General features: G+C 39.6%; 1 protein-coding gene across 3 annotated transcripts in view; it reads left to right on the top strand.

Annotated features, from left to right (window-relative positions):
* The window catches only part of CUL2 (cullin 2), a 144,951-nt gene that overhangs the window by 65,712 nt on the left and 57,797 nt on the right, over window positions 1-21,442 (top strand). For all 3 annotated transcript variants that reach the window (XM_054716643.1, XM_054716640.1, XM_054716641.1), the window contains exons 6-9: window positions 676-758; window positions 15,315-15,411; window positions 15,509-15,619; window positions 19,199-19,361. In XM_054716643.1, the coding sequence (XP_054572618.1) occupies window positions 676-758; window positions 15,315-15,411; window positions 15,509-15,619; window positions 19,199-19,361 (454 nt within the window). The remainder of the gene's footprint in view (window positions 1-675; window positions 759-15,314; window positions 15,412-15,508; window positions 15,620-19,198; window positions 19,362-21,442) is intronic.

Raw genomic sequence — 21,442 nt, 5'->3', positions numbered from 1 at the left:
AACAGATAGGCAAAGTTTAAAGTCTGGCAGTCATACTTGTTGCCAAGGATGTTAACTAATGGGAACTGTCATTCATTGCTTATCTTCTTCTATAATAATAAAAGCGTAATATGCTAATTAGACCGGACGACCTTCCAGATGAAGCCAGAGCTGTGAGGGAAGCCCGGGTCCTGGGTGCCTGGGGTGCCTGCCAGCTGCTGGAGGGAAGCCCGGGTCCCAGGTGCTGGAGGGAAGCCAGTGCTGGCAGCCAGGGGAAGGAAGGCCTCCTTTTGCACGAATTTCGTGCATCGGTTCTCTAGTGTGAGTATATATTGGAAAACCATTTGGCTTGACTTAGTAAAGCTGTATATGTCCCTAACCCTATAGCACAGCATCTCCAATCATAGGTGTATATCCGAGAACTTTTTGCTTATTAGGTTCACCAGAAGATATATACAAGAATAGCAGCATTTTTCTCAAATAGCAAAACTGGAATCACAAACATATGTCATGAGCAGTAAAAAGGAAAAATAAATCATGGTGTATTTATACAATAGGATACTATGTAGCAGTGTCAATGATTGAACTATATAGCTGTATCTTTCTTTTGCTGGTTATATTTTAAAAGTCTTAAACAATGTTATAAAGAAATACTAAGTAATTCAGCCTTTTATTTATTTATTTTTTTTCTGGCAGCTAGCATTGGATATGTGGAAGAAATTAATGGTTGAACCGCTTCAGACCATCCTTATCCGAATGCTGCTCCGAGAAATCAAAAAGTGAGTTCTGACATTTACCTTCTTGAGTCAGTTCTAATTTGCTGTTTTGATATTGTTTAATAGTTGCTTGGCTATTGATCAGACATAGGTCTCATTTTATTGTAATGAGCCTCATTTTCCATCTTAATGCCAATGTTTAAAAATTATTGTTAATTTTTGGGGCAAGTCTTTGGTCTATACTTATAGCTTAAACATGCTTAGTAAATAAATAAGTCCCTGAGGGAAGTAAGTCCCTTACTGTTTTTCAGTTCTGAAACCTCTTGGACTTTATAGGGAGTGCTGAGTTGTTTGAACATATTATTTCTGTTTAAAGCCTGATGAGGATAACCTATTCCAGAAAGCGGATTATTCTAGTTAGTTCCTTATCTCTTAGCCTCAGTGTTAAACCAGTAACTTGCCTGTTCCTGTCTGGCAGATTTATGGGAAATAGCTTCCCATTCTACTCATGGCCCAGAGTGATTGACTCTTTACCTAATTGCTATGTGAATCGAGGTTGAGACAAAGGAAGTTTTCCTATGGAGTTCGGAATAGAATATCCTTGGGTCAGCTCTGGCTTAAAAGATTTTTACTAATCTTTGGAAATCAGAAGAACTAAATCAGCTTTGGAGAAGCAAAAGCATTAAAAGTCAGTTATGCAATTTCAGGTTATTGGAACTAATGTTTATAGGAATTACTTAGACTAGTGAATTGTAGTGTGATAATGACCACTCTATCGGAATCTTCTTTCTTTTTTTTAATTTTTAATTTAATTTTTAAAATTTTATTTTATTATTAAATTACAGTTTATAGTCTATTATTTTGTATTAGTTTCAGGTCTATGCATAAGCATATATTTTTTACAGAGGTCTCCCCCGATATTTCCAGTACCCACCTGGCACCATACATAGTTATTACTGGCTATATTAGAGGCCCAATGCACAAAATTCATGCATGGGTAAGGTCCCTAGGCCTGCCTGGCGATCAGGGCCGATCTGTGGGGTGACCAGCAGGGCGATTGGGGGATCCCCACTGGCACCTGCCTTGGCCGGCCTAGCGCCGCCCACTCGCCAGCCTTGCCCCCTGCCGCTGCCACTGGTTGCCTCCCTCTACAGGAGGTGACCGGTGGGGCGATTGGGGGGCAGCGCCAGCCCGCTCACCAGCCAGCCCCACCCACTTGCCAGTTAGCCCTGCCTGCTCACTTGGCTGCCACCAGTCTCTCCTTGGCTCGCCTGGGACCTGTGGGCTGGGGACAGCTCCTGTGTAGAGCGTCTGCCCCCTGGTGGTCAGTGCATGTAATAGTGACCGGTCGTCCCGCTGTTTGGTCGATTTGCATATTAGGCTTTTATTATATAGGACTAGAGGCCTGGTGCACGAAATCGTGCACCAATGGGGTCCCTGGGCCTGGCCTGTGTGATTGGGCCAAAACTGGCTCTCCGACATCCCCCAAGGGGTGCCAGATTGCGAGAGGGTGCAGGCCAGGCCGAGGGACCCCACCGGTACATGATTGTGGCTGGAGAGGGACATGGGAGGTTGGCCAGCAGGGGAGGGACCACGGGAGGGCTACAGGGTGTGTCTGGCCCATCTCACTCCATCCCGATCAGTCATACCCCAGCAGCAAGCTAACCTACCGGTTGGAGTGTCTGCCCCCTGGTGGGCAGTGCACATCATACCAAGCAGTTGAATGGCCTTAGCATATCATTAGCTTATTGCTCTTTGATTGGTTGAACAGATGACCTGACATTAGTATATTAGGCTTTTATTATATAGGATTCCCTTTGCTGTACTTTACATGCCTGTGACTATTTTGTAACAGCCAATCTGTACTTCTTAATCCCTTCATCTTTTTCATCCATCCCCCAAACCCCTTCCGCTCTGGCAACCATCAGTCTGTTCTCTGTATCTATGAGTCTGTTTCTATTTTGTTTGTTTGTTTATATTGTTTTCTAGTGAATCTGCTTTCTTTAAGAGGACCCAAATGTAGAGTTTTTCATGTGAGGGGCTCCTAGTAAGAAATAAGGGGTAAAAAAAAAAAAAAGAAAGAAAGAAAGAAATAAGGGGTTAATAAAAAGCAAGCCACAAAAGAGAATAAGACAATATTTTAAAATTTAATGTTAATACCAAATACTCAGTAAATAGTAGCATTTGTTTATTTTCTCCTTAGTTTCCTTTTTTTAAAAAATTTTATTGACTAAGGCATTACGTATGTGTCCTTACCGCCCCCCCCCCTCACCCCCTTGTGTCCTCCTACCCCCCTGCTCATGCCCTCACCGCCCCTGGTGTCTGTGTCCATTGGTTAGGCTTATATGCATGCATACAAGTCCTTTTGTTGATCTCTCCCCCTCACCACCACCCTCTCCTACCTTCCTTCTGAGGTAGGTTCTGAGGTTTGACGGTTCTGAGATTCCTTTGTTCTGAGGTTTGACGGTTCTGAGGTTCCTTTGTTCCGAGGTTTGACGGTCTGATCTATGCTTCTCTGTCTCTGAATCTGTTTTTGTTCATCAGTTTATGTTGTTCATTATATTCCACAAATGAGTGAGAACATGTGATATTTATCTTTCTCTGACTGACTTATTTCACTTAGCATAATGCTCTCCAGGTTCATCCATGCTGTTACAAATGGTGAATTTCCTCTTTTTTACAGCAGCATAGTATTCCACTGTATAGATTTCCCACAGTTTTTTAATCCACTCATCTGCTGATGGACACGTAGGCTGTTTCCAAATCTTAGCTATTGTAAATTGTGCTGCTATGAACATATGGGTGCATATATCCTTTCTGATTGGTGTTTCTAGTTTCTTGGGATATATTCCTAGAAGTGGGACATTCTTACTACTGCTGTGGAGGTGGGAGAGGCACCCGCCACCGCTGCTGCGCTCGCCAGCCGTGAGCCTGGCTCAGGGCTTCTGGCTCACTGGCGCTCCCCCTGTGGGAGTGCACTGACCACCAGGGGGCAGCTCCTGGGATGAGCCTCTGCCCCCTGATGTTCAGTGCGTGTCATAGCGACCGGTCGTTCCGCCGTCCAGTTGATTTGCATATTGGCCTTTTATTATATAGGATTAGTTTAGGTATACAGCATAGTAGTTACACATTTAATACTAGGGGCCCGGTCCATGAAATTCATGCACGGGGGTGGGGCATCCCTCAGCCCGACCTGCACCCTCTCCAATCTGGGAGCCCTCAGGGGATGTCCTTTTGATGGCTTAGGCCTGCTCCCAGTGGTTCTCTGCTCTCTGCGGACCTGCCTGCTTTATGCCACCACAGGCCCTGGTGTCTGCACTCTGTGGGGGCCTGCTTGCCCTTCACCACTGGGGCCAGGGGCAAGCAGGGTCCCTGCTGTCTGCTCTCTGGCTCGCTGCCGCAGGGGCAAGCAGGACCCTGGTGTCTACTCTGTGGGAGCTTTGCGGGGGACTGCTTACCCAGGGCCAGGGGCAAACAGTTCCCCGCAGTCTGCTGTCTGCTCGCTCACTGTGGGGGACGTTCCCGCCCTGCTCCCGGCCGCTTGTGTGCACGCTGGCTCAGCGCCTGGGTCCTGGGGATGTTCCTGCCCTGCCCCTGGCTGCTCGGTGCCTGCACGTGTAGGCCCAGAGTGGCCTGGGGTTGTTCCGGGACCCTGGGCGCTCTGGGCCTACAGGCCTACAGGCTCAGAGCAGCCTGGGTCCCAAGGATGCCCGTCGCCGGGACCCAGACTGCTTGGTGCCAGCACATGCGCAAGCGGCTGCTCCGCCCCAGGCTGCTCGGCGCCTGCGTATGCAAATTAACCCGTAATCTTTGTCAGGATAATTTGCATACTCATTCCTGATTGGCTGGTGGGTGTATGCAAATTAACCTGCCATCTTTGTCAGGTTAATTTGCATACTCCATATTGGCTGGTGGGCGTTGTGAAGTGTTGGTCAATTTGCATCTTTCTCCTTGATTAGTGTAGATAATTTATGAAGTGATCCTCTTGTAAGTCTACTACCTACCTGGCATCATAATTATTATAATATTATTGGCTGTTTTCCTTTAACTGTACTTTACATACCTGTGATTGCTTTGTAATTGTCAATTTGTAGTACTTAATACCTTTCTCCCCTGTTTTTCCTTTTTATTGAATTTATTGGGATAACACAGGTTAACAAAATTATACAGGTTTCAGGTGCACAATTCTACCACGTACCATCTGTATACTGTATTTTATTGTGTGTTCACCACTTCAAGTCAAGTTTCTGAATTCCTGCCCTTTTTCACTTAGCCCTCTAACCCCCTTCCTTCTGGCAATCATCAGTTTATTCTCTGTGTCTATGATTCTGTTTCTGTTTTGTTAGTTTATTTTGTTCTTTAGATTCCACATATATGTGAAATCATATGCTATTTTCTTTTTTTGTCTTAGTTATCTCACTTAGCATCAATACCTTCTAGGTCCATCCATATTGTTTCAGATTTTAAGATTTCCTTCTTTTTTATAGCCAAGTAATATTTCCTACCACAACTTCTTCTTTTTTTTTTTTAAAACATATTTTATTGATTTTTCACAGAGAGGAAGGGAAAGGGATAGAGAGTTAGAAACATCGATCAGCTGCCCACTGGGCATGTGCCTGCAACCAAGGTACATGCCCTTGAACAGAATCGAACCTGGAACCCTCAGTCCGCAGGCTGACACTCTATCCACTGAGCCAAGCCAGTTAGGGCTCCTACCACAACTTCTTATTCAGTCATCCATTGATGGGCACTTAGGTTGTTTCCATATCTTGGCTATTGTAAATAATCTGGTTCCATGTGCACTTGAAAAGAATGTATATTCTACCCTGGCCGGGTAGCTCAGTTGGTTAGAGCATTGTCTCGATACACCAAGGTTCCAGGTTTGATCCCCATCAGGGCACTTACAAGAATCAACCAATGAATGCATAAATAAGTGGAATAACAAATCACCGTTTCTCTCTCTCTCTCTCTCAAAATCAATAAATACAATTAAAATTTTTTAAAATAGACTTTAAGTGGCTATAATAAGAAAAAAATTTTAAAAAATTTAAAATAGACTTTAAAACAATGGCTATATCTTCTGCTACTTTGGGGGGAAGTACTTTAAAAATATCAATTAAATCAATCTTGTCTAATGTGTCATTTAAGGGCACTTTGTCATTGTTGATTTTATGTCTGGAAATTCTTTCTAGTAATGACAATAGGGTGTTAAAGTCCCCTATTATGACTGTAGTACTATCAGTCCCTCCCTTTATGTACTTCAATATTTGCTTTATATATTTAGATGCTCCTCTGTTGGGTACATAAATTTTTATAAGGGGTGTATCCATTATGAACTGTCCTTTTTTAACTCTTGTTATAGCCATTGTTTTAAAGTCTATTTTGTCTAATATAAGTATTGCTACCCCATCCTTTTTGCTTCCATTTGCATGAAATATCTTTTTCCATCCATTTACTTTGTCTGTGTATGTCTTTAGATCTGAAGTTGAATCTCTTGCAGACAGCATATGTAAGCATCTTGTTTTCTTACCCATTCAGCCACTTGTGTCTTTGGTTGGAGGTACATAGTTATTGCCATTTTATTGATATTTATGACTTTATTCCCCCCCCCTCCTGCCCCCTCCCACTTCTTAAAAGACGTCTCTAACATTTCTTGTAATACTGGTTGGTGGTGATATACATCTTTAGCTTTTTTTTTTTTTTTTCTGGGAAGTTCTTTGTCTTCCCTTTCATTTTAAATTATACCCTTGCTGGGTAGAATAGTTTTGGTTGGAGGTCCTTTCCTTTCATTACTTTGAATATTTCCTGCCAGTTCCTTCTGGCCTGAAAAGTTTCTGTTTAGAAATCAACTTACAGTCTTATGGTAGCTCCCTTTTAGACAACTACTGTATTTTCCAGCGTATAAGACGTCTGGGCGTATAGAAGATTTTCCTGGGTTAAAAAGTCGTCTTATACGCCAGAAAATACAGTAATTGCTTTTCTCTTGCTGCTTTGAAAATTCTCTCTTTGTCTTTAAGTTTTGGCATTTTAATTGTGATGTGTCTTGGTGTGGGTCTCTTTGGTTCATCTTGTTTGGGAATCTCTGTGCTTTCTGGACTTGCATGTCTATTTCCTTCATCAGGTTAGGAAAGTTTTTGGTCATTATTTATTTAAATACTAGAGGCCTGATGCATGAAGATTCATGCAAGAATGGGCCTTCCTTCCCCTCGCTACCGGCACCGCCTTCGCTCCGACCCGGAGTCGCCTTTCCGCCTTCCCATGCTGCCCAGAGGCCCGGAGCTGCTGGGGCAGTGTGGAATGCCTGCATCGTTGCCATGGTGACGATGCAAGCATCCCGCCCCACCCCTGGTCGCTTGGCACCTGTGCATGCAAATTACCCCCATCTTTGTTGGGTTAATTTGCATACTCACTTCTGACTGGCTGGTGGGCGTCACGTAGGTATGGTCTGTTTGCATCTTTCTCTTTTATTAGTGTAGATTTTTCTCCCTGCCCCCTGCCCCAAAATTCATTTTTTGAGAGAGTAGAAAGGAGGCAGGAAGGGAGTGAGGCGAGGGGGTGGGGGAAGAGAGAGAGAGAGAGAGAGAAGAGAGAGAGAGAGAGAGAGAGAAAGAAACAAGAAACATTTATGTGAGAGAGACACATCAATTGGTTGCCTCCAGGGATGGAACCTGAAACCTAGGTACATGCCCTTGACTGGGAATCAAACCCATGACTCTTTGGTGTATGGGTTGACACTTTAACCACTGACCACACCAGCCAGGGCCCAAATATTTTTCAGTCCCTTGTTTCTTCACCTTCTGGTACCCCTATAATGTGGATGTTCTTATGCTGGATGTTGTCCCAGAAATCCCTTAAACTATTCTCATTTATTGGGATACATTTTCTTTTTCTATTTTCTTTTTTTTATTATTATTTTTTAAATAAATCTTTATTGTTCAGTTGTTTCTCTTTTTTCCCCCCCATAGCTCCCCTCCACCTGGTTCCCACCCCACCCCATGCCCTTACCCCACTCCCCCGCACTATCCTCATCCATAGGTGTATGATTTTTGTCCAGTCTCTTCCCGCACCCCCACACCCCTTTTCCCCCGAGAATTGTCAGTCCACTTCCTTTCTATTCCCCTGATTCTATTATATTCACCAGTTTATTCTGTTCATCAGATTTTTTATTCCCTTGGTTTTTAGATTCACTTGTTAATAGATAAGTATTTGTTGTTCATAATTTTTATCTTTACCTTTTTCTTCTTCTTCCTCTTCTTAAAGAATACCTTTCAGCATTTCATATAATACTGGTTTGGCGGTGATGAACTCCTTTAGCTTTTTCTTCTCTGTGAAGCTTTTTATCTGATCTTCAATTCTGAATGATAGCTTTGCTGGGTAGAGTAATCTTGGATGTAAGTTCTTGCTATTCATCACTTTGAATATTTCTTGCCACTCCCGTCTGGCCTGCATAGGTTCTGTTGGGAAATCAGCTGACGATCGTATGGGTGCTCCCTTGTAGGTAACTAACTGTTTTTCTCTTGCTGCTTTTAATATTCTCTTTGTCTTTTGCTCTTGGCATTTTAATTATGATGTGTCTTGGTGTGGTCCTCTTTGGATTCCTTTTGTTTGGGGTTCTGTGCATTTCCTGGACTTGTAAGTCTATTTCTTTCACCAGGTAGGGGAAGTTTTCTGTCATTTCTTCAAATAGGTTTTCAGTATCTTGCTCTCTCTCTTCTGGAACCCCCATAATTCGGATGTTGGTATGCTTGAAGTTGTCCCAGAGGGTCCTTACACTATGTTCATATTTTTAGATTATTTTTTCTTTTTGCTTTTCCGGTTGGGTGTTTTTTACTTCTTTGTATTTCAAATCTTTGACTTGATTCTTGCGATCCTTTAGTCTGCTGTTGGATCTCTGTATATTACTTTTTATTTCAGTCAGTGTATGCTTAATTTCTAGTTGGTCCTTTTTCATATACTTGAGTGTCTCACTAAATTTATTGGCGGTTTCTAGAAAATTCTTGAAAAACGTTATAACTGTGGTATTGAACTCTATGTCCTCCATTTTTTTATTTATGACCTGTTTCTTTGTCTCCGCATTTTGGCTGCTTTCCTGTGTTGATAGAGTGACTTTGTGTACTAGGTGTCCTATAGGGCCCAGTGGCTCAGCTTCCCCAGTTACCTGAGGTGGACACTCTTGGTGCACCCCTTTGTGGGCTTTGTGCACAATCTTGTTGTAGTTAAGCCTTGATTGTTGTTGGTATCGCTAGGAGGAATTGACCTCCAGGTCAATTGGCTGTGAGGATCAGCTGTGTCTATGATGGGAGAACTTCTGTGCTGGAGACACCCTTATGAGACAAGACTTGCTTCAGTGGGGCTTTGGTCCTCACTGAGTCTTCCCCCTGAGTGTGTCCCTTATGGATCTGAGAAGTTGTAATCTGGATGGTCCCACTCTGTCCACTGGGTACACTGGCTCTTGGATCTCCAGGGAGGTGCTAATTTAGCCTCTGCCTGAGGCCACCCAGCAGGAGCTACAAAGAGATCTGCAGATTCCTCTTTTTTGTTTGGGGTTTGGAGGTGCCCAGATGAGGCCCAGTTGTGAAGCAGTGCAAGCTGCTGTGGGGCCTTGGGCCTTCTTCTGGGTGTTCTGGGTCTCTCTGTCTCAGCTTCAGTTTGTTAGGTAATTTTAGATTTCAAAGGACCAGGCCATTCATATGTAAAAGCCTCTGTGCACAGCTTGGGTGGGACGGAGTCTCAGGGCAGAGCAAACAACAGTAGCTTCGTGGGGCGTGGTCTCAGGGCAGAGCAAACAGCAATGGCTTCCCATCATCCCTGCCCTAAGAGGCCCCCGGGTCTCAGTGTCCTGCGGTAATCGCTGCAAGCACCTCTGAGAGAAAGCCACCCTCGAGTTCCGCCCGATGCCAGACAGTCCATTTTCTCCCCATATGAGTCTGGGTCCCCAGAGTCTCACCCGGAACTGGAGTTCAGAGCAGTCAGAAGCTTGTGTCTCCCTGCGGATTGAAAAAGCCAGCTGTGTACTCGGTTGCCAGCCCTTTCTGCGCACGCCTCCGTACCTCTGCTCTTTACCTCCGCAGCTCCTCTGAGTCTCAGTGTGCTTTTCTCTTCCCTTCTAGTTGTAGAATTTCCACTTAGCCAGCCTTCCTGTGGTTCTGGATGGTGTCGGTTTTGTCTTTTAGTTGTAGTTTTGAAGTTGTTGTGCAAGGAGGCAAGTTTAGGTGTTTACCTATGTCGCTGTCTACCACTATTTCTTTAAACACATTTTCTTTCCTTTGCTCATGTTTTTCTCCTTCTGGCACACCTATTTGAATATTGTTATGTTTCATGATGTCCCACAGATCCCTTACTCTGTCCTCCTGTTTTTTCTTTTTCTTTTTGAGTGATTTTTTTCTACCCTGTCTTCTGATTCACTGACCCAGTCCTTGGCTTTCCCGCATCAGCTTTGTATTCCTTCCCATGTGTTCTTTATTAGTGCTATGTCATTCTTCATAGTTACAGTATCTTTTCCCTTGTTGTTCAGCCTCTTTGCCATTCTTATTCTGAACTCTATGTCTGATAAGATTCTTATCTTCATTTCACTTGTCTCTTTTTCTGGAAAATTCTCTTGTTCTTTTGTTGGGGGATTTTTTTTCTCTCTCCCCATTTTGGCTACCTGTTTGGGTTTGTGTCTATTGTTAGGTAGATCTGCTATGTCTCCCAGTCTCTAGTGCAGGACAATGTCAAATGTTGTTTCTGAGTAATTAGATTAGACAAAGATACAAAGCCTCCAGAGACTCACCTCTGCATGTAGATGGATTGGATTTAGTCTTGAGTAGCCTCAGGCAATTGTCCACAGGTCAGGGGAGTGATTTCCCAACTGGATGGGGCAATTGCTTCTGCCTGGAAGCTAATTGTTATTCTCAGTCTCTTAATGAGAAACCCCACATGATAGGCCAGGGGTTTTCCAATAGTGTGGGTTAACCTTTTGCACTCGGATGTCGAGTGTGACTCGACAACTGTTAGCATCGGTAGCAGCTCTTTTTATACTCTTTGAATGTATCAATAATTTGAAATATAAAAAAATCCAAATAAATAAGTTTGTATGAAAAGAAACTCCATTTTTTTATTCTACTGCTGCGCTTTGTAAAATCTGGGGTATTTAAAAAATTAAATCCTGAGTAGAATAAAGGAATGGAGAAAAAAGCAACTGAGTGCAAAGGGTTAATTGCCCCTCCCACTCCCCCCTTCCAGGCAAATACCACCTGAATAGCAAAGGTCTGCCTGAGAAATATGTCCTCTGCCGTATGAGGGAATGAGTAAGCAATGGAAACCGTTTTGACAGCCCTACAAGGACTAACCCCAGAGCCCCTAACCCTGGCTTCTGCTCACACAGCTGCAGTCCACTCTGTCCTTTCTCACAAGGTGAGTGGCTGCTCATGAAATTTTGTGTATTGGCCCTTTATGAGGGTACATGCATTTTCAGCCATCTTTCCCTGGCAGACAGCAACCCTGCTGCTTTTCACAGCCACAGGTTATGTGGACACCTTTCTCACTTCTGATATTCTCTGCTGGGGGGCCCAGTTTGGCGATTAGATCCCAGAGTTCTCAGTGGCAATCCCCCCCAGCTGAGATCTCTCTCTAAAACTTCAGCTGCTGTCTGTGGGAGCTCGGCCAGCCCTTTTGCACCTCTGCCCTTCCAGTCAGTCTCTATGCAGTCTCCACTTTCCATCCTTAGTTATCAGGGTTATCTCTAGGTAGTCTTCAGTTGATTATTCAGGATGGCTTTTTTTGTATTTTAGTTGCAAATCCAGTTTGGTCCTGGGAGCGTGTCTATTGTACATAATTATTTTTCAACTACTCTGCTATTTGGTATGTTATTCCAAATGCTTCTCCTAGTTATATATATTAGTTTGTTTCCCATTTTTACAACTATTGCTTCTATTGTGCACATGTCATTATGCAGCTCTTTGTCTGAAGTCAGAGAGTTTGTGCATTTAGACTTTTCCCAGTTTGCCCTGTAAAGTACCTGATTTCCCACAAGCAGAGTCTGAGAAGATCTGTTTCTCTACCACTCGCCAATGCTTGATATTTTTAAATCTTGTTAATCTGAGGGTAAAATGTGTCCTTGATTCCCCAGTGCCTTTTTGAAGTGGCACCGGGGGGAATCCAGGTGGCGCTCCCAGGTGAGTGCTGCAGCAGTCGTCTGGCACAGAGCTTTCTCTTGCTCACCTCCTCAGGCAGCACATTGGCTGCTCCAGCGGGACAAACACAGAGTTGCTCTTGTTGCCGGGCTCCAGGGACTGGTTTGTTCTCCCGATGACCTTGTTGGTTTTGCCCACCTCTGTGCCCCAACCAGCATTCAGTGAATGCAATTTTTTGGCCTGTCTTCCTTCACTTTCTCTCTCCTTACAGAAATTCTCTGTCTTTTGCATTTGGTTCTGTAGTTTTATTTTTCTATGCTATGCAGTCTTCTTTCTATCTCTTTTCACTTTCTACAGGTCCAAGGACTACTGGCCAGCAATGGAATATTTAAAAGTGCCCCTCCTGTCATTTCTCTGATATAGGTGGGAGCAGGAGACTGCATTTAGTTTGCTGAAACTCTATTCTCATTTTAAACATGGGGTAAATGAAGGTTTTACTAAGAGATTAATTTGCCCCTTGTCACATATTGATATTGGGACTTTTGAGAATTCCAGATTTTTTAATGGCACTCACAAATCTGGCCAGCTATCTTGAGTTAAATGCTCAATTAGTTGCTTTTAAAAGCCTTGATTTAGAAAAAAAGAATAAGCAAAGAAAGAAAGAAAAACAATTTAAAAATCACAATCATCCCTGGCCAGTGTGGCTCAGTTGGTTAGGTGTCATTCCATGCTCGGAGAGGCCACCAGTTTGATTCCTGGTCATGGCACATGCCCAGGTTGTGGGCTCGATTCCCCAGTAGGGGGTGTGCAGGAGGCAGCCGATGTTTCTCTCTCTTCCTCTTCTTTCCCCTCTCTCTAAAATCAATAAAAACATTTTAAAAAATCGCAATCAGCACTTTATTGAACTCTTAGCTTTATTATCTTCTGTACTATATTGAAAATGCTTTCATTTTGCTATCAGTATTTACAGCACTCACTAATGTTTATTGATTGTTTACTCATGTACCAGGTACTTTGCTATGTGCTTTCTTGGCTTATACTTAATCTTTACCACATCCTCATGAAGTAAGGAATTATATTATGCATACTTTACAGAACAGGAAATCTGAGTACTAAGAGTTTGAATATCTGCCCATAGTATATATATTATCACAGCCAGAACTCAAACCCAGAAAGTCTGACTCCAAAATTCTGATCTTAAGGGCTAAACTTTCCTACTAGTCCCCATTATCCCAGATTGTTTTATTCTCTTGGGAATTTCATTATGATTATTGTGAGCATTTTCCACATAGTCCTGTTAAGATCAAATAATACGTTTTATTTCTAAAAATTCTTTAAAAAAATTGATTTCAGAGAGAGAAATAGCTATTAGTTGTTCACTTATCTTTGCATTCGTTGGTTGATTCTTATATGTCCCCTGACTGGGGATTGAACCCACAACCTTGGTGTATCCGGATGATGCTCTAACTAACTGAGCTATCTAGCCAGGGTTAAAAATTCTTCATATTCTTTTCTCAAGGCTGATCTCTTGGGACCACTGTTCTTAGATGAGACCAGATTTGTTTCAGATGACCAATTTAGTCAGCATAATTTCACTGTTTTCATGATCTGTCAGCCTAAAAGAAATGAAGTATACACTATTTATAATGATTAAGTTCAGATATTATTCTTATAGGAAGGCAACTTAGTTATTAAGCACTAGGAATATCAATGTTTTTTCTAGGCGTTACCTTATCTGAATCCAGCTTATCTGGGCCTTTTGGGATCAAAATCAAATGTCAAGAGTGCTGAGAATAGCAGGAGTTGAAGTTTTCCTGGTGCTGAACAGGGACAATAGGATTTGGTCATGGAAAGAATTTTAGGTAACCCGGTTTTCCAAATATTCAGATATTTCTCATTCTTGGCTGATTTGCATTTAGGTCCTAGGCAAAGTTAAAAGGAAAATAAAAGTGATGTGTTCCAAATAGATAAGATAGGTTAGATCATATTTCACCAGATTTTTCATTTGGCCTTAAGAGGGAACTAACGAAGGTAAGCAGAGGAAACGGGCTCATTGTGTCACCTTATTGTTCTTATTAGTAATATAAAAATGTAGACTTTGTATCTAAGATTCTGTGACTGACAGAATTACTGTAGCCATTAATTCATGTACAAAAACTTTCCCCAGAATATCCAGATACAGGTAGTCCTCGGGTTACGTTGGACTCGACGTACGTCTGTTCGTGGTTACATCGCCATCTATCATTTGTTTATATAAAAAAAAAAAGTTCCGTCATTTCGACGTATGTACATATGTGCTTTATGTTTTTTATTACTTATTTACCACAAGTAAAAGTCAAGAATTGTTATCTTTCTTTCAAATTTTTTTTCACTGTTTCACTTCATTACTGCTGTATATGTGCTCCATGTGAGTGACGTAGGTGCTTATGTAGGTGGGTTCTAACTTATGGTGATAATCGTGTTACGTCGCGCCGTAGGAACGGATCTCTGACATAACCCGAGGACCTACTGTAATTAAGGGAAGGGTGAATAGAGGATTAGAGGGATGCAGAGGCAGGGAGAACAACTAATATATAAAGGTAATATCTTTATATCGTACTACAAAGAACAAAAAGCGTTTACTAGGGAGTTATAGTAATATATTATCTATAGCTCTCTTTGTAAAATAATTATTAATTAAAAAAACACATTTTGAATCGAGGTAAAAGATTGCCAGGAGAAAGGTAAACCTTTGACTGTATAATGGCTTAAACTGAGCATTAGTCATAGAGTTAGAAACTTGTAACTTAGGGCCAGACTATTTTACTGTGGCTTTAGGCAAACATTTTTTCCTATTTCAGTATTAGAAAGGCTAATATTCACCTACATTTTAAAAATCATGGTTAAAACTTCCATCGCAATAGTGCCTTGACTAAGTAGGAACCCATCAAATGTCAGATGAATAATTGAGATGATTTTAGATCTCTTTGCAAATGTAAAAGAATATAGGGAGGCAACTTATACTAAATATCTCACTGAACTTCTAAATAGATAAATTCATTTGTGCTTGAATGGGAAGCAACTCAGCAACTCTTGCAGATCTCTTAGAGAGAAAATAGTTATAAGCCATTGCAGTGAGTGATATGTTCTATAGACAAATCTTATAATAGTGTTTATGGCTAGTGAAGTTCAAATGTTCTTGACCACCAATATTAAAGTCTTGAATTGATGGGCTCATATCTACTCTAAAATTAGAGTATAATTTTAGTATCAACAGAATATGCTTAATTTTATAATCAAGGCTTTTATTTATTGAAATGACATCTAATATGTTCACTAAATATCAAATATTAATTTAGCTGTTAAGTGAAAAAATTAAAATTGTAAGCATTATGATACATTGACAATTAAAATGCTTTACAATTTGATTCAACTAATAGAATAAGCAGTCATGTTTTGTCATACTTTGGTATTTCCATAGATAATTTGTGTTCTCAAGAATATTTTGTGTTATACCTTCTTTTAGTGATCGTGGTGGAGAAGACCCAAACCAGAAAGTAATCCATGGGGTTATTAACTCCTTTGTTCATGTTGAACAGTATAAGAAAAAATTCCCCTTAAAGGTAAAAAGTCTCCTTTAAAAACTTGAGTAATCAGACCTTTAATTTCTTAAATTGCTTGTTTTCATTTTTTCAATATGATTTTAATTGATTTATTTAGTTTTATCAGGAAATCTTTGAGTCCCCTTTTCTGACTGAAACAGGAGAGTATTACAAACAAGAAGCTTCAAATTTATTACAAGAATCAAACTGCTCACAATATATGGAAAAGGTAAGAAAGAAACGTATGTTAAATACATCATTTCTTATATTCAGGCATGGTTTTATGTAACAGTTTTCTTGTTAATATATATTTTTGGTGAAAATGTTTCTGTTTGGTCTTTACTCCGAGTTATAGTTAATGTACAATACCTATTGATAAATCACTTTTCTTGCTGTAGCATATTCCATGAGGAAAAGTGCTATTCTGATTTTTAACATGACTGATACTTTTTGATAAACCCTGATTGCTTGATTTGCTTGTCTTTAAAATTAACATTTATTTACGTTCTCGGCAAAATCTATATTTAATGCTTAGTGGATATGTTTAGGGAATAGTATAGATGCTAGGTGTTTAGGTTTTTATCTTCTTCCTTTAAAATGGAAGGAAAAATATAATAATTCTGTAGATACTTGGATAGATCACTCTTCTGGTCTGTTAAGTTTTTAATGAAAAAAAATTTAATTTCTCCACAAGAAATTTTTATTTTTTAAATTAATTTCAGAAAGGAAGGGAGAGGGAGAGAGAAACAGAAACATCATTGATGAGAGAGAATCAGTGATCAGCTGCCTCCTGCATGTCCCCCACTGGGGATCGAGCCCGCAACCCTGATATGTACCCTAACCGGGAATCGAACCATAACCTCTTGGTTCATAGGTCGACACTCAAACACTGAGTCACAATAGCTTGGATCTCCACAAGAAATTTTGATCATTAAACCAACACATACTGATGACCATATTTAAAATTCTATGTGTATTTTCTTAGTAAAATAATTAGTCATAGTATAAATTCAGTCATCACACAAGATATATAAGAAATTTTAATGAGGTGTGGTTTTTTTTCATCTGCAGCGTTGGATTTCAAGCATTTCATTATAGGATGATTTTTCTAATTTAAGCAAGAAAGATAAATATAAGTAGAATAGCTATAGTATGTACATAGGTCATAGTATAGAACATAGGTCAAGAAATATCATTACTTACTGATAAGCTGTTATTTATTTCACAAAGCCCAGGCCTAGAAGTCTGAGCTGTTTGTTTATTCTCTTCCTGTTTTTGTCACTCATTAGCTCTGGGACCTTGAGTAAGTCATCTGGGGCATTTTCTTCCATCTTTTACATGCAGGTTACACAGTGGTCCTCAGCTCTTAGCCTTTTTTGCATCTGAGACTCTTGTTAAAGGATCTAGATCCAATCTTGAAAAGTGCTTACAAAATTAAGTGATGCATACTCCTCATTATATCTGGCTCTCAAAACAGAGGCCATTGGCAAAAATATTGTATGGTTTCACTTAGATGAAATATCTAGAGTAGGCAAATTCTTAGAAAGTAGATTAGAAGTTTTTAGAAGGTGTGGATAGGGAGTTATTGCTTAATGTTTACAGAGTTTGGTGTGATGAAAGAGTTTTAGAAATTGTTGTACATTGTGAATATAATTAACTCCACTGAATTATATATTTAAAAATGGTTAAAATGGCAAATTTTATGTTATATACATTTTATCACAATTTTAAAAACACTAATAATGTAATATACCGAAAACTTGAATTCTCCCTTGCATGGGTGAATCATATGATATGTAAATTTTATCTCAAACTGTAAAAAGGAAGGCATTGGAAGCTCTGTTGGGAAAATAGCATTTATAAGAGTAATTCACTTAACAAACTAAATAATGTAGCCTTCCTACTTCCCTTTCTGTATCTTTCCTCTTAATTTTGGCTTTTCCCCCAGCTATAGTGGTTTTATAGCTATTGAAGCCCTGAATCCAGACACTCCAACCTTGTCTGTTTTCTCTTGATATGCACCTCAGCCCAAGCCCCACCCAGTTATCATTGTTTTTCTTTTTCTCCTCCTCCCTCACCTCCCTCAGACCCACACTCTAATTACTGTTGCATTTAGTTAATCCATAAACATATTAAAGTCACTTAGAGTATGGTATAAATAACTACTAGACATACTACTTTTAGTACATTTTTATTTTAATTAATTTTTAATTGAACTTATTGGGGTGTTTGCCTATCTTCACATGGCCATCTTCCCTCTGTATAAGAACTAATTTTTTAATTTTAAAAAATATACTTTTATTAATTTCAGAGAGGAAGGGAGAAGGAGAGAGAGATAGAAACATCAATGATGAGAATCATTGATCAGTTGCCTCCTGCATACCCCACACTGGGGATCAAGCTGGCAACCTGGGCATGTACCCTGACTAGGAATCATAGGTTGATGCTCAACCACTGAGCCACGTTGGTCGGGCAGGACTATTTTTATTTTAAAAGAAAAACACGATGACCAAAATGACTTTCTTTGTTGATGAAATACTCTAGACCCCACGTTTGGTTTCTACGACTTTGCCCTGAACTCCTGGCTCCACACAACATGGTAGCACAATAGGAAAGATAGGACTGTGTCTCTCAGTCTTGAGCCTCACTTTCATCGAAAGATATCTGAGATGTTTCCAGGAATATGTTATTTCCCCTCTCAACATCATTTTTTCTCTCAGCATCAACGTATGCCCAGGCAAACCCAAGCAGTACTTCCCAAAGGCTTAAATGCACATAGTTCCTGGGACCAGTTCAGAACTCTAGTTCCGTAGTTTTACATTACAGAATACTTTCCTTTTTTTATGTTTTGTTAATCCTCACCTGAAGATAAAATTTTCATTGATTTTTAGAGAAAGTATAGGAGAGGGAGGGATGGAGAGAGAGAAAGGAAAGCATCAATGTGAGAAAGACACAGCAGTTGGTTGCCTCCCACACAGGGATGGAACCTGCAACCCAGGTAATGTGCCCTTGACTGAGAATCAAACCCAAGATCCTTCAGTGCATGGGCTGATGCTCTAACCACTGAACAATGCCAGTCAGGGCCAGAATATTTTCAAATCTAAACATTTGTGTAGGCATGTGCTGTGCTGGCATGATTTTCATTGCAAATTAGTTTTGTTTTGAGGTAGAAATTAGCCCAATTCTCTGGCTGTTATCTTTATTAGTTCTTGTTAATGTTAACCAGTGTATTGTTTGTAGCTCAGTGCTTTTTATATAGGAAAAATTTTAATAAAGGTCTTGATTGACATATTTAACTATGCCTAAATATATTTTGACTTACAAAAATTTTAATGAAATCTTTACTGTGATAGTTAACTATGATATTCATACCATTTACGAGGCACCAACATAAAATAATCAGATTAATCTACTTGATCCAGTTAATATGACTTATCTTTAGATTAATAATTAGATATTTATAAAGTGACTACCTGTTTTGGTTTTTAATAATCTGTACTCGCTTTTCCTGTTGCATGTTAGGTTGTCTATATGATAGGATGATTAGGATCAGTAAATGAAGACAAAATGTAGGCTACATAACTTTAGTTCTTTTTCATAAGACTGTGGTGAAATATAGGTGATAGCTAGTAGCTTAAATGAAATTTGAATTCATTTATGGAATGTGGGTTTAAATTGGTTGTATAATCGTTATTCATTACTTACTGATATGTTTAACTGAGCCATTAAATTAGGCTACCTAAGCTACTTACTGATATTACAGTTTTTTTCTCCTGGTAGTTTATGCTATAACAATATATTTCTAAAGGTTCTAGGTAGATTAAAAGATGAAGAAATTCGATGTCGAAAATACTTGCACCCAAGTTCATATACTAAAGTGATTCATGAATGTCAGCAACGAATGGTAGCAGACCACTTACAGTTCTTACATGCAGAATGTCATAATATCATTCGACAAGAGAAAAAAAATGGTAAGTGACACGAAATATAAATGTAAATTAAAATAGAATTATAAACTACTTTTTACATAGTCAAATTAACTTAAATTTCAAGTATATTTTAGTCATAATCTCTAAAATATTTGATATGCCTTATTCATAATTTATTTTAAAGGACTCTTTTGGAACCAAGTATATTCACAAAGGGCATTCTAAACTAAAAGAAAAACCTGAGAAAATAGGTTTGCACATTTTTATGTATTATAAGGGCTAATTGCCTTAATACATTAAGAATTTTAATAACAGTAGGAAAAAGGCAAAGAATATAACAGGGAAATATAAATGAATTTTAAATATATAGAGATGCACAATCTCACTCAAAATAGGTGGTAGACAAAATAAAAATACAGCAGCTCTCTATGGAGCATGCCTGCACCTTTTTCCCAGGTGCGTTTTCCTGGCCTCTCTCTTTCTCCTAAGCTCCAATAGCCTTTTTTGCTTCTGTAACTTGTTCTTTAAGCCCATTTCTTCTACAGCTCACTTCTTCTAACTCTCTAACTTTCTAAATGAACTTTCTCGTATGGTTTCTATTAAATAAATAATTAAAAATGAAAATACTTGCTTTAAGACAAAAGGGGCACTGCAGAGTATTGGGTGAAAGATGATCATCTTTTCAACCCATAATGTTGAGTCAACTGGATATTCATTTAGAGAAATGTGAAATTTGATCTCTACCCTAGACACCATATAAAAATCAAGTTATTGTAGGTAGGCTTTTTTAAATCCTCACCCAAGGAGTGAGGATATTTTTTTCCACTGATAACTAGAAAGAGTAGAAGGAAGGAGGGAGGTGGAGAAAGAGAGAGAGAAACATTGATATGTAAGAGAGACACGTTGATTGGTTGCCTCCCACACGGGTCAGGAATTGAACCTGGGACCCAGGTACATGCTCTTAATCAGGAATGGAACCCTTGAAACTCCGGTGTGCAGGCTGACACTCTAACTACTGATCCACGCTGGCCAGGGTCATTGTAGGCTTTTGATCTAAATGTAAAACAATAATAATTCTAGAAGATAATATAGGAGAATAACTTCATGACCTTGAAATAGGGAAAGATATTTTAAGTAAGACACAAAAAGCACCAACCACAAGGAGAGATTGATCAAGTGGACTGCCTTAAAATTAAGAACTCTGGATCATCAAAAGATAGTCATAGAGTAAATATAAATTTGCAATGACTACAAAGGTTTATGTTCAAATATAAAATGACCAAGAAATTTGAACAGGCACTGGAGAGTAGAGGATATCCAAATGGCCAATAAACATAAAAAGGCACTTAATCTCATTAAAACAGGGGAATGCAAATTAAAACCACACTAAGCTATCAATACTTAAATTCTGATTGAAAATTTAAAAATTAAAAATAATAAATTTTGGACCCTGGTCGATGTGGCTCAGTTTTTTGGGCATCATCCCATGCACTGAAAGGTTGTCAGTTAGATTCCCAGTCAGGGCACATGCAGGGATTTCGGGCTTGATCCCCATTAGGGGCTGTGCAGGAGCAGACAATCGGTGTTCACTCTCACATTGATGTTTCTCTCTTTCCCTTTCCTTTCCTCTCTTTCTAAAAATCAATTATAAAAATCTAAAATAATAATAAGTGTTGGGAAGCATGTGGAATAGTGGGAACTTGTTATTCACTGGGCTGAGAATATAAATTGATGCAACCACTTTGAAAAACTGGCATTAACTGCTAAAGTTGAATATATGAAAGCTATCCCTTTCCTATACATATAATTCCCTGGCAAAAGAGTATGCACATATATACAAAAATGTTCATAGCAGCATTTGTTGTAATAGCCAAATGGAACAACTCAAATGTCCAATAACAATAGAATGGATGAAGTACAGTTTATTTATACAATGGGATATAACAGAAGAGTGCAAATGAACAAATTACATTTACATACAACAACATACATATAAACATGTTGAACGAAAGAAGGTAAACATAAAAGAATTGTATTGATTCCATTTCTATAGATAGTTCAAAACAGGCAAAAGTAATCTTTGGTTTAGTACTTATGACAGTGATTACCTTTGCAGAAGAGCA

This window comes from Eptesicus fuscus, chromosome 5, assembly GCF_027574615.1.
Source record: "Eptesicus fuscus isolate TK198812 chromosome 5, DD_ASM_mEF_20220401, whole genome shotgun sequence".
Classification (NCBI taxonomy): domain Eukaryota; kingdom Metazoa; phylum Chordata; class Mammalia; order Chiroptera; family Vespertilionidae; genus Eptesicus; species Eptesicus fuscus.
The sequence above is the reverse complement of the archived record's forward strand: the minus strand, read 5'-3'. Positions and strand labels throughout refer to the sequence as shown.